This window comes from Cherax quadricarinatus, unplaced genomic scaffold (genome assembly GCF_038502225.1).
Source record: "Cherax quadricarinatus isolate ZL_2023a unplaced genomic scaffold, ASM3850222v1 Contig4940, whole genome shotgun sequence".
Taxonomy (NCBI): domain Eukaryota; kingdom Metazoa; phylum Arthropoda; class Malacostraca; order Decapoda; family Parastacidae; genus Cherax; species Cherax quadricarinatus.
The window spans coordinates 11,434-24,950 of record NW_027199966.1 but is presented as its reverse complement, the minus strand read 5'-3'; the positions used below and the strand labels follow the sequence as shown (position 1 = coordinate 24,950).

The 13,517-nt window shown below is 40.6% G+C and overlaps 1 protein-coding gene across 1 annotated transcript; it reads left to right on the top strand.

The window, feature by feature from the left end:
* Positions 1 to 1,385: 1,385 nt before the first annotated feature.
* LOC138852203 (plasma membrane calcium-transporting ATPase 2-like) lies at positions 1,386 to 7,703 on the top strand (the record flags this gene model as incomplete). The annotated part of the gene is given in 2 exon segments (XM_070081910.1): positions 1,386 to 1,454; positions 3,334 to 7,703. Coding segments are annotated over 2 exon segments (288 nt in total), but the record flags the coding sequence as incomplete, so codon positions are not given.
* Between the last annotated feature and the right edge of the window lie 5,814 nt (positions 7,704 to 13,517).

The window sequence follows — 13,517 nt, the reverse complement described above, 5'->3', positions numbered from 1 at the left end:
TGTAAAATATTAAATAATAAATAGTGAGGAAGGTATTTTAAATGAAGCCAAATCTTGAAAACTATATATATATAAAAAAAGCTTGCCCTGGTGGTAACTGAGACCACAGCCTTGAATTTTCCCTGTCTGTATGACTGCGTTCCTCTTCCCTGCCTGTCCAATCCTTTGTGTCCTATTATCCTAGTGTCATTATCTTTTTTTTTTTTTCTGAGTATTATTTCTTTTTACTTCAGTTTGTTTCTTTGGGTTGGGGTCGTTGTTCACACAGATTATAGGCGTGACTGGCTTCTGGACTTCACCTCTTTTATTATGGGTGGACTGGAGGTTCAGAAGGGGGCAAAGGCCCTCCTCCATTGGAAATGATCTTCCACTCAGTTGAGGTAGGACCCAGAGCCTCACTCCTAGTTTGGCAACAAGCATGTTGCAGGCATCATGGCTGCTAAGAAGCCAGTTAGGTTGGCCTGGTTCCTCCTCATCCGGGAAGATGTCTTGTGTCAGCAGGTTATCGTAACACTGTCAATGCAGGGCTCATATTTTACTTTCCAGCCTCCAGGGAAAACTTCATATAGGCTTTGACTTAAGCTGACCTTCGTTATCTTTTAGATGAACATGGTGTTGAGCGAATCATTCTGTTATTTTTCCTGGTAGGAGGATCAGGAAGGAGAAACACATGGGGGTGAGGTATGAACCAGATCATCTGTTTCTGTCAGCCCCTTGTACCTGAGCTATTCTCAGTGAGTAAGCCACTGTGCTAGACACCTCACCCGCAGCATTAGCCCAAATCTATGGTCCTCAACAATTAGTGGCTATTAGAGCAGGCCTATTTACAGTATTCACCTGCATAATCAGTTCTCGCTAGTGTACCCACAGTAGTGATTCTTGCAGCGGTAGTAGTCTATTGGGTTTCCATCATTATTATTTTTAGTCAAGTTGTGCTCTCTCTGCATGAAGATGTGTTTCTTCTTCAACGGTCCCGGAGCCACACAGATCGTGAGTTGGTGTCCTGAGTGTAAGCGTATTAATCCCTGCGTGCCCCTGTAATGTCTAGGCGAGTCCTGGGTAGGTGTGGACACCCGTGTGTTGTCTGTAGCCTCTACTCCACTACTGCTGCTCCACTATCCCCTGCACACCACACACTGTACATACACCACTCGGTTAATATGCCGTGTGCCGCCTTAGACAAGGTGTGTAGAACACAAGGGCGTGTACTGTGGGCGAGGTGACAGCAGCTACCACTTACCAGGCTGTGGGTGCTCATGGTGTGGAGAACTGGGTCATGCCCTTGTCTTCTATACATTTTGCTTTATAATTCATCCCTGGCCAGCTCTAACTTACCACTGTAGCCACTCGCCCTCACCACTGTTATTATTATTCTCATGGTTCAGGTCATTGGAGGCACGTTGCAGGAGCGGCTGATACCCGTACCGTATAGCAAGACCTCCACAGACCAGGCTGTAAGCTACACCCCTCTCTCTTGTCTCTTCTTAGACTCATATTTTGGACTAATGTGATCGCTCGCTCACTTCCCCTCAATTCTTTGCCCTTGGTCTGTGCTGTTTGCTTCTTTACTTTCGTGGAAGCTGTAGGCTGGTTGAATCAGTGTTCTATAACCAAAAAGGTAAATAATTGTTGAATTTAAACCATCCTATCATGCCTCCAAGCTGTCTCTTACACAGAACAATTTACACAGTCCCATTCCCCAGCTATAAGCAAAGGTTGCTCCTTACTAATATTTTTCTTAAATATTAAACTTGTCCCCATAAATGACAATAAATGACCAGAGAAAGTGCATGTCTTTACTCACGTCAGTAGAACAAATAAAGAAAATTGTGTAAGAGACCTCGATTATGTTGATTTTTATGAATTAAATATCTGTTTTTTGCTTCCATCCAGCCGTGTATGACTTCCTTGAACTGTTCCTGCATGACTATAGTGAGACTTGTGACCTAGACCTAGGTGAATTAGATGGCACTACTAGACTAGACTTGTCTGTTTCGCCAGTGTTGAGTGTAATTTTGTGGCAAGAAAATTGTTTTTACATGTCTTATTACATACAATGTATTGTCAGATTGTCAAATATATAACATGGTGTTATTAATGGCAACTAGTATTTTGTGTATCATACTTGTTTTCTTAGTAACTAACTGTTGGAGTGGATGGTGTGCATGGTGGCATGCTTTGTGTGTCAGTGGTAATGACAAAAGTGTGGTCTCTGCAGATCTTGGTGTAGTTGCCCTATCCTGTGAATCCCTCCCACCCTTAAGTTGTGACTGATTGGACCTGTGGGTTTGGGTATTATGTAACTGCCTAAACCCATATTGTTTGAGTGTTTGTGTGAGCTAACCATTTGGTGCACGCACCACTGATGGCACATGCCCTGGACGGGCTTCCTGCCGCCAACTTTGCTGGGCTGCTGATTTTTCATAATCTTCCTCCTTTTTTTAAATGTAATTGCTGCTGCTGCTGCTGCTGCTGCTGTCTGGAAATTCTCCCCACAACAAGAGCAGCAGCAGGGTTGGACAGCATTGAAGCGGTAGTGGGTCTGTATCCGGGAGCGCGCATGTCCGCATGAGCCGCGCACTATGGAGAGCCTCCAGCCAACATGCAGTGCCCACGTTCTCTGGCTGCCAACTCTTTGTCTTGATGTCTGAAGTGTGTGTCCACCGGCGTTAGAGCCACTGAGCTCCGTCACTCGTGTAGATCCTATGGCAGCCAGCAACACTCTCAAGTATTCTGTATAAGTGCACGATCTATTTATTGTTAAGTTTTTACTTTAATATCTTAATCGACTTTGTGAATGGTTTTAACCTCTGTTTTCTAACTTTTTACATACTAACCATCATAACTCTTCTTTGTATTGGCACCTAACAGGCTGTATAAGCCAGCTAATGAAGATGCAGTACACGGTTCAAGTTTGGCATGGGATCTTTGCAATGAGCATGACTTTCTGCTTGTGTGTGCGAGCGGCGGGTGAGCTTCTTCGCCCCCGCCGCTCATTGCTGACGCTGTTACGTTCCGTGGTTGGCAGCAAGGCACACTCCTCACCCTCTCACTTGTCAGCAGCTCTCACAGTAACCCTCACAGTCAAGTTAAGCCCTCATCTTAAAGAACACTTTGCCAATTATGTCTCATGTTTCAGTGAAAAGTCAAAATTTGTACTTGTTTTTTTTTTATTCCCATGGCTCATTCCTTTTGAGTGTTCAAGTGCCTTGGACCAATGTAGCTAGTGTTTCTCCTTGTTTGGTGTTTTGTACGTGGTTTAGTTGTGTCCAAGGCATCTATGGCCTTACCTTGAACCACAACTAAAATAAATTTTATGACCTCTCCCTACAGATTCGAGTAGTTAATGCGTTTCGACAGGGGCTTGATGCTCGGCCTTCCAACCCGAATCTGGCGGCTGTGCTGAAGAAGCAGTCATCCTTGAGCAAGCGGCTGTCTCAGGGGTCTTCATTGGAATATGCAGATATGTGTCCCGATCCAGAAGAGCTGACAGTCCCAGAGATCGACGTGGAACGCTTGTCCTCACACAGCCACACTGAGACTGCTGTGTAGACCCAAGTTTAGGCCCCCCATGCCACTCTCTCAGGGCCAACTGCACCTCCAGCAGCAGCATTGGCAGCAACAGTAGTGTGATCAGCAGCAGTAGCAGAAGCAGCAGCAACAACAGCCTTTGGTCACCACCATAGCAGCTAGTGGGTGCCGCCTGCAGTGTGGTGCCTAGGTGCTGGCTATGCTGCAACTGATTGTGACTTGACTGCGATAATCAGGGTGGCTCAGACGGGTTAGGGCAGTGACAGCTCATGTATGGGAGGAACAACGGTTGTGGGTGCTGTACAGTTCCACTATTACGAGTAGACTGAGCTCCCACAACTATTTTGTCTTCCTGGGGGCATGGTCACATGCAGAACCCACCCTGAACACACACCACAAAAGGGCACACCCAGCTGTGCTGTAACGTGTGCCTGTGTCTGGTGCACATCCACACTCACTGGTGTATGCCAAGAACTCAGTTAACAGTGTGCCGCGCCCCTTGTTTCATCATGTCCTACTGTTAATAGTCTTGTGTATAGTAAGGGTTGTTATTGCATAGTCTACCAATTATAGAAATGGTAAAGGGTTTTTGCCAGAGGGTTAGATCTGTTGAACAATACTAAGGACAAATTACCATTATACCTGTAGTCAAAGGATGTTTTAAACCTCTCTAAGGAAGTTGTGGAAACTTGTATATTCATGAATGTTCTTGGTTCTTGTTTTCTAAAACCATGTTGGCTGTTCCTGATGCTAGAGTCTATACATCTCTGTTTTGTTTATGTTTGGCAGTATTGTTTTGTCCATTTGCTGTGTATGAAAGAAAGAGTCCTAGGTTGTATGACTGGTGGTACCTCTTAGCTTAAGTGGTATTATCATTGCGTTGCTGAAAGTTGTGTGGTGAGGCCAGCCTTGTTATAAGCCCGACTTCAACCCACACAACCACCACTGATGTCTAGGTTTAATTAGACATCTTTGCATTTAATACTAATAATCCTAACATCATGGGGGTCGTTTTTATGGAGCAATAGTTGTTTTGAAGTATATATAATAGTGATGATGCTTGTCAATAATTCAATCACTGAAGGTAATTGTCATGTTATGTAATTACAATATTACAAATAAAGTGGTGCACGGTTGTTTCCAACCTTTCACCTGTTACAACGTTGGCTAGCCAATGGAACCAATCCTTATTGTTGTGCCCATGTGAGGAGCACTCCAGAGGCCTGCAATGGAGTACAGTCGCCCTAGGAGTAAACCCTAAGAATTTGTCACGTTCCTACAGCACCAGTTTACCTGATTTTGGGCATGCCAAGGGGTCTAACTACACTTTCGTAGTTTGACCTGTAGGCCTCCCCCTCCCCCCTTTCCTCGCCTTATGGGATGCTGTTAAGCTTGCCCTCATCTCGTACCCCTTCCCTCCTAATCTTTTGATCTGCATAGCCTGTCCTTAATTCCTTTATCTTAAACACCATCTACCCTCCTCCATCACACTTTCCCACTCCAGGTTGACTTGGTGTCTGTGTGCGTGGTCTGCCCGCTCCCATCCTGTTCTTAGGTGTGGCAAATATGCATTAGTTTTAAGTCAGTTCTCTGGGCTGTTCACCAAACAATTACACATAACAAATTGTAGTCAATAGCAAACAGTTATTTCATTCTTTTCTGTAGAGAAAGTGGAAGATTTTCTAAATACTGAAATGTTGTAAATCCAATAAATGTTAATGTAAACTGGTAGAGATAACCAAGATTAAACCTTCTGTAAATCTTCAGTCAGTCATTTTGTGATGCTCGTCTCATGTCAGCCACGACACTAACCTTTCGTTTGTCAACTAATTCTAGGACTGAGGAAGTGTAAGATCAGTGGAAGTTTGATAGGAAAAGGCCTTGTACTTCTTCTCTTTGTCCATTATCTGATGTGTGTATGTGTGTGTTTGTTTTTGGTTGCACATGTTTGCAACTGTGTATGTTTTGTGTACACATGTTTTGTTTTGTGGGTGTGTGTTGTTGGGGTGCTTGTATGTGTGGGGGTGTGTGTGTGGGAGTGGGTGGGTGTTGTGGCACGTGTGTATGTTGTGGTGTGTGTGTGTGTGGTGCATGTGTGTGTGTTGTGGCGGCACGTGTGTGTTTGTGTGTCTGTGTGTGTGAAAGTTCGTGGGTTGTTTGTGCAGTGTGGAGCGGCTAGCCAAGGAACACACTCCATATAGCAAAAGACAAATGGGAAGAACAGCCCACTGTTTGGCCACTGTTGTGGTGCGTGTAGGGATTACGTCCCAAACGCTAAAGCAGCTATTGAAACTCTGCCACTACCCACGCACTGGAAAGCGCGTAGTACTTTAGATTTTTCGTGGATATAAACAAATGGCTTCTATTGTTAATAGGAAAGAACATTACTTGTTGCGTTTGTTAACTTTAAAAATACAGGTTTTCAAGACTCCACATCTTTTCTTCCTATCCCACACTTTTTGCTTTTTATACACTGTTAACTTTTTCATGTTAAACATTTTTAGCATTGAAGGTATGTAATTAACAATAATAATTATATACTTAAAGTATTGTAATTAGTTTTGGTGTGCTCAGTATGACAATTGATGAGAGCACATACAAATGGATGGCACTGTGTGCCTCATCCTAAGGTAGCTTTTTAAATTGTGGTATTCAGTATCTGAACACCAATAATAAAGTCAGTCTACCTTTTGTCTTTGGTAAGTAGAAAAAGTTTAAGCCAACTATGACTAACGCTGTTTATTTTGTTATCCGAACTACAATGGATTATTCTACATGTTGGCCATGAGTTTTATTGAATGTTTAATTAAATGATTTAGTAAGGTTAGATAACCTTAAGGAATTGTTAATATATATAAAGCTATAAATCTTTAAATGAATGAATCTATACAGTGGAACATCACTAACGTCACCCGTTGAATTGGCGGCAGCTGGCCTTAATAACAAGGCAACCTCTTGAGAACAAACTTTTGTAATTAAATATTCAAAACAAAATTATAGTCTGTAAATTAAAGATTCATATAATAATAATACATAAATACACAGTAAATCCTTGACTGAATGGACCTTGGAAATACTGGACCAAATCCTATGGGTTAATTGATGTGGAAAAAATGTCTATGGGTTACAGAAGTGTCCATTACTGTTATGATCATCACAGCCAATCTCCTCTCCATCACAATCACCTTTACTGACCACTGGCTCTCTTCCTGTTAGTCCATTAAATCAAGGGTTTACTATGTATTACTGTAACTTGCGGAAGTGGTGCGACCTCACGCTTTTCTTGGTGGTGAATTTTATGCTTTACATAGTTTTCTTGCGGTACTGTACTTGTCATGTCAATGTGTATCCCACTTGGTTCATTGTTTTTCCAGTTATTTCCAGCTGCAATTAAACTATAGCAAGGTCTGTGATTGACAAATAATTGTTCTCGTTTTGTCATCCCAACTGAATTATTTATATTCTAAGATGATTAATGCCACACGATGTCCATTTCATGACATTATGAAAGTTGACTTGTTAGTGAATTTAGCCCCTTTCATGCATTTTTCTATTATAGTAGTTAAACACCTTTAGAGAACATAACTGTATTAGTGAAGAATAAATTTTTTTCTATAAAACCAGACTGTCAGATGTGTGTGTGCGCATGCACGTGTGTGTAAGTTTAGTAGACCTAATACTATGATGTAAATGCATCAGTAATCCTCCTCAATAATTTCAAGAATAAAGGAACTGTTAGAGATTTATCTGAAAAATAATCAGTTGCCAATTTAGAACTGGCTGCTGTAAAATCTAAAATTGAACATTTTCCAGGATAGTGATGTGACAGTTGAATTGAAGTTAATTTATACTGTGCAAAATTAAAAAAAATCTAATTAGCATTTTTCAATAGTAATGATGGGTCAAACGCCATACAATACGAAGGCGACCATTGGGTGAGGTTCCACTGTATATTAATGTACTGTATGTTTAGACAGTTGGGGCTCTTAGTGAGGGAGATATTTATCAATGCCCAAGTTGGTGAGGGTTATTTTTATGGTGCCAAATTGGAACTAAAGTTAACTGGTTACACAAGATTATACAAATATTTTATTAATATGCTTACCTAAATCTCATAACTTGTAAAACTAAAAATCAAGGATTGGTTGCACAATAAAAAGAAATAATAAAAATTATTTAATATTCCATCTATGAATGCTGAGGTCTCTATGAATCAACTTCGTGAGCAATGTAAACCTCTATCAATCATTGAAGCTTAATGGAAGCCTGAAAACACTTCACTTTGTGTGATACAAAATGAACAATACCAATCACTGAAGCATAGTGGAAGCCTTAGTAATTGCCTACAGTACTTTTATATTTTTTGCAATCAGGAAAAAGCACTAAACTCAGTGGTCTTACAGCGCCTGGGGAATGGGGGGGCATTCAGGTTTGATACAAAGAAAGGGAGGCTAAGTCCCATTCCTTGGATCAAGAACTCCTCACCAGCATCAAGCACTGCCCTTGAGGGGTACTGTTTACAGAGAGGCGAGCTGCAGCTCTTGAATGTGCCTTTTAATTTTCAGTCACCTAACATGATTGAGCCCTATCGTTGTTTCTGAGCCCACGTATAGTATTGCTTCCACTGTGACTCGCTTAACATGTCCTTAAAAGTGAATACTCTATGTATTTTCTGTATTTTGGGAGACATACTGAATTTTATTCTTGTTAAAACTGCTACATTAAAGAGTAGAAAGTTAAACAACATAGCTGGAACAATTCACAAATAACTCGCATTTTAGCAGGGAAAACTTGTAATGACAATCTAGTCTGTCCTAGACTAATTTAAATCTTTTATCTTGTTTCAGTGTGGTACACTAATATCATATAATATATTCACATGAAATTGATGGTATGCCTTTCAAATTTTTTGGTTATTTTCCTGTTATACAAGATATGTAATGAAATTAACCACGTTAAAAAATTTAAAGAGACTGTGTTGGTTCCCAAACACTGTTAATGATGTCAGATTTTCCAGCTAAACAAATATGAATTTTTACCATTTATTATAATAGTGTGTCTCCTTGACTTATACTAAAAGTGGGATACAACAGACAACCAACTAATAAACAAAATGAGTTCCTAAAAATTGTGTACAACTCAAATGTTTGGAACTCGAAAACTCTCATAATACCTTACCATACCATAATATTCCAAATCTAATTGCATTTATTTTTAAATGAAATTCAGTGTTAATTAATATTAAGGATTAATAATTTTTTTCCCATCTAACAGCAGTTAGGTTCCTGGAGATCTTTACATCACTGTTAGGTATGGGAAACATTATGATTAAGAATTGGACACACACGACTCACAAATACTGTTTGGAGAGATACCGAGTGCCTTCCTTTGAGGACTGCCAGATTGAGCTATCAGTTCACCAAAATGTCAGAGCATCCTATCTATCAAAGAAGACAGAATTCACTCACAGCAACTTCATCAATTTCACACAAACACTGTCTTCGGTGCAAGTCTCACCGTCAATGTAGACTTGCTCTTAAATTTTTGAAGCTAACTCTTTGCACTAATTTTGACGAACTTTGAACCTGCATCAACCCTAGACTCCATTAAACCTTACACTTACACATCCTCACACTAAAGTGCTGTATGATACAAAAAAACTTCAGGATTTGTTTTTAATATAAGAATCATATATACTGAATAAAATAACAGCAAAATGAGGAATGGAGGGGTGGCAGTCTTCCATCCATGCACTCATCACTCTCCCTACACCAATCAATATCACCAACACACTTCCTTGTCCAGCTAATATGTTTTTCTGAATTCTTTCATGTTACCTTGCTTATACCCCAGTACACCCAGTACACATCTTTGTACATATGAAATTTGCTTAGCTTAATGGTTTTATTATGAACTACATACCCAAAATTGTAGTTATTAGTCAAAAGATTAGTGGAACTTAATGGGTCCAAGACTGTACCCAAAATTGTAGTTATTAGTCAAAAGATTAGTGGAACTTAATGGGTCCAAGACTGTCTCAAAATTCTACTGGCTAAGCAAGTTACAATGGTAACGACTAAAAAAGTTCAACCTTATGGCAATATAAATTTTACCATGTAATTATTAACTTTTCTATTATTAAGTTTGCAACACTGATTTTATGTGAATTTCCTCCATAAATCATAATGAAAGGATTTATAAATCTGAGTGGTCGTGGCAGTCCTCCTGTGGGGTGTTCACCAGAGTAGATACATTAATGCCATAGCTCTGCAATAGAAAAATGTGTGAATTAAAAATAAATGACTTTCTTAACTCACAAGTAAAGGGTTTCCTGGCTTTATCTGGGTTTATACACAAATAACCCGCACATAGAAGAGAGGAGCTTATGACAATGTTTCGGTCCAACTTGGACCATTTACAAAGTCACACTAACGAGAAGTAGAGCAGGACGGGTATATATAGGCAGGAAGAGGTGGTAGTGCTGGCGGCGGCATGATAGGAAAAGTAGTGAATGTACATGCCACTGTGCATAGGTTTGCGGTAAACAGAAAAGGAAAAACCTGTATCTGAGTGGTGGACATGGACATCAAGGAAAAAAAGCAAGGAATTAGATTCCCATTCAGCTTTAAACTTAATGAAAGGGTGAAGATTATTAAGAGCTTCAAGAAAAGGTTGGAAGAGACTGGAGTCATAAGGCCACAGAGCAAAGATGTCATCAACATAGCAGAGCCAGAGTGAAGGTTGCACATTGATGGTAGGAAGAACAGTCTCTAAGTATTCCATGTAAAGATTAGCAAGGACAGGAGAGAGAGGAGAGCCCATAGTGGCATGTACATTCACTACTTTTCCTATCATGCTTCCCCTGTCAAGAAAAGTGTTCTTATCTCCCTCTTTCTCCGTGCCCTCCGCATCTGTGATCCTCAGTTCCTTCCAGCAGAAATTTTCACCCTTCATAATTTGCTTTCCCGTCTTGACTACCCTTCTCATTTCATAGACTCCGCCTTCTCACGTGCTAAACGTAATTTTTTCTCTCCCAAACTCTCTACTCCTGGGAACTCTTCTGTCCTCTGCCTTCCCTACATTTCCGGTCTTTCTAATCTCAACAACTCTCTCCGTTCCTTAGACATCAAGCTTACTTTCCGCCAGACTGACACTTCGCACCAATCTCGTTCATACCTCTCCTCCCTCTACAGATGTTCCTGGTGTCTACTCTATTTCTTGCTCCTCCTGTCCTCTTCAGTACTTTGGAGAAACTGGCCGATCTCTTTCTGACAGACTTGGGGAGCACAAAAATAGTGTTAGGCTTGCCAACACTAACAATGCTCTTTTCTGTCACATCAGAGATCACAGCCACCCTATTGACTGGTCTTCTGCTAAAACTGTCTTCCCTACTTCCAACTTTAACAATCGCCGTCTGGTTGAATCCTCCCTAATACACAACTTTCCTTGCATGAATCTTAGTCCTGGGTTTGTCTCTGTAGATGCCTTCCTTCCCACTACATTGTAAAATGCTCCAAACTTCAGAACACCCATGACTTAACCTGATTCCTCCTTTTTTCTTCTTCTCCCTCTTCCCTTTTCCTCTTTCCTTTTTTCTCTTCTGGGTTGTCTTTCTTCTGTCTTGTGTTTCTGTTCCTTCATTATTTATTTCATTATTTCCCCTCCCTCCCCACCTCTGTGTTCTTACTCTCCCTCTGTGGGCACCTAACTCCCTTGTGGGCACCTAGCTCCCTTGTGGGCACCTAGCTCCCTTGTGGGCACCTAGTTCCCTTGCAGTGGTCCCCTTTCTTTGTATTTGACTGGCTCCTCCTCCTTACTTCCCCATTTCTACTTCCATGTCTGCCACTACTACTACTACTACTACCTCCTCCTGCCTATATATACCCGTCCTGCTCTACTTCTCGTTAGTGTGACTTTGTAAATGGTCCAAGTTGGACCGAAACGTCGTTGTAAGCTCCTCTCTTCTATGTGCGGGTTATTTGTGTATCGTTCCAGTCACGGTATTGTGCCTTTTTTTATTTATCTGGGCTTGTTCTATACTAATTCACTATTATACTCTGTCCCATTTCTAGCGGTGATTCTGTATGTGATATACGTTCACCATATGCAATTAATGCAGTTCTGCAAAAGTACTGAAGATTCTTTTGCAAAATTAAGTGTTACTGGCATGACTGAGCTTAGTATAAGTAGCTGGGCCTGGAACACATCTGCATAAAGAAAGGCAAAACACTTCAAGTGCTAATGCTAGTGAAGAGTTTATGACTCAAGGAATTTTAGCTATCAATTCTCAAGGAATTTTATAACTCCTATAGGTTCGGCACTTCTCCATGATAAGACACTAATAAGGAAAGTGCCTCTCCATCACCTTCCTGTTCTGCTTCCTCACTCTTTCTCCTGTCCTTCCTCTTTCCTTATGTCTCCCTCCTCTTCACATTTTCTTCACAGTATTTTATTATTTTTCACATAATATCAGGAGATATGTAATTCTGTACATATTCTGACAGAATACTTTGGCTTCTGTTTTAGGAATTAAGTTGCTGTATCCTTGATGTTAGTGTCCAAGTGGATTTATGTTCTTGTGTGTACAAGAAATAGGAAATTAGCCTAAACACTAAGACAGTGAAGTTGAGATCTATACTGAAAACACAATGTCCTAGAAGTGACAAAAGATGAAGGCACAGCATATTTGATGATGGATAAATGAATGGTAGTGATGGTGATAAAAAAATAATACAAGAAGAAGCACTTACAATGGAGTACAAGAAGAATGTCATCTGTGAGTAAGAGAGAAATGAAAGTTTACAAATTAGAGGAGGAGGAGGAGGAGGAGGTAATTAGGGTAAGGTAGTAGGTTGGTAGACAGCAACCGCCCTCCCTGGGCGGTTGCTGTCTACCAAGTGCCAAGTGAGTGTAAAATGGAAACCTGTAATTGTTTTACATGATGATAGGATTGCTGGTGTCTTTTTTCTGTCTCATAAACATGCAAGATTTCAGGTACGTCTTGCTACTTCTACTTACACTTAGGTCACACTACACATACACGTACATGTTTATTTATACACACTCATCTGAGTTTTCTTTGATTTCATCTTAATAGTTCTTGGTCTTATTACTTTTCCTTTTATATCCATGGGGAAGTGGAATATGAATCTTTCCTCCGTAAGCCATGCGTGTTGTAAAAGTGAACTAAGATGCCGGGAACAATGGGCTAGTAACCCCTTTTCCTGTAATAATTACTAAAAAGAATAAGAAGAAGAAAATTGTCAAAGTGGGAAGTCTGAATGAGCGAGGATGTTGTGCAAATGATGAGAAAGAGATGATTGTGGATGTTATGAATGAGAAGAAGCTGGATGTCCGGGCTTTAAGTGAAACAAAGATGAAGGGGGTAGGAGAGTTTCAGTGGAGAGGAATAAATGGGATTAGGTCAGGGGGTTTCAAATAGAGTTAGAGCTAAAGAAGGGGTGGCAATTATGTTGAAGGATAAGTTATGGCAGGAGAAGAGGGACTATAAATGTATTCATTCAAGGATTATGTGGAGTAAAATAAAGGTTGGATGTGAAAAGTGGGTTATAGTATGCGTATATGCACCTGGAGATGAGAGAAGTGGAGAGAAGTGTAGAGGAGAGAGAGAGAGATTTTGGGAAATGTTGAGTGAATGCATGGGGAGTTTTGAACCAAGTGTGAGAGTAATGGTGGTTGGGGATCTCAGTGCTAAAGTGGGCAAAAATGTTGTGGAGGGAGTAGTAGGTAAATTTGGGGTGCCAGGGGTAAATGAAAATGGGGAGCCTTTAATTGAGCTATGTGTAGAGAGAGAGGTTTAGTAATAAGTAATACATATTTTATGATGAAGAGGATAAAAAAATATACAAGGTATGATATAGCACATAATGAAAGTAGTTTGTTAGATTATGTATTGGGTTCAATCCCGGCCGGGGTATGGTTTGGTGGATAAAAGGTTGATGGGTAGGCTCCAGGATGTACACGTT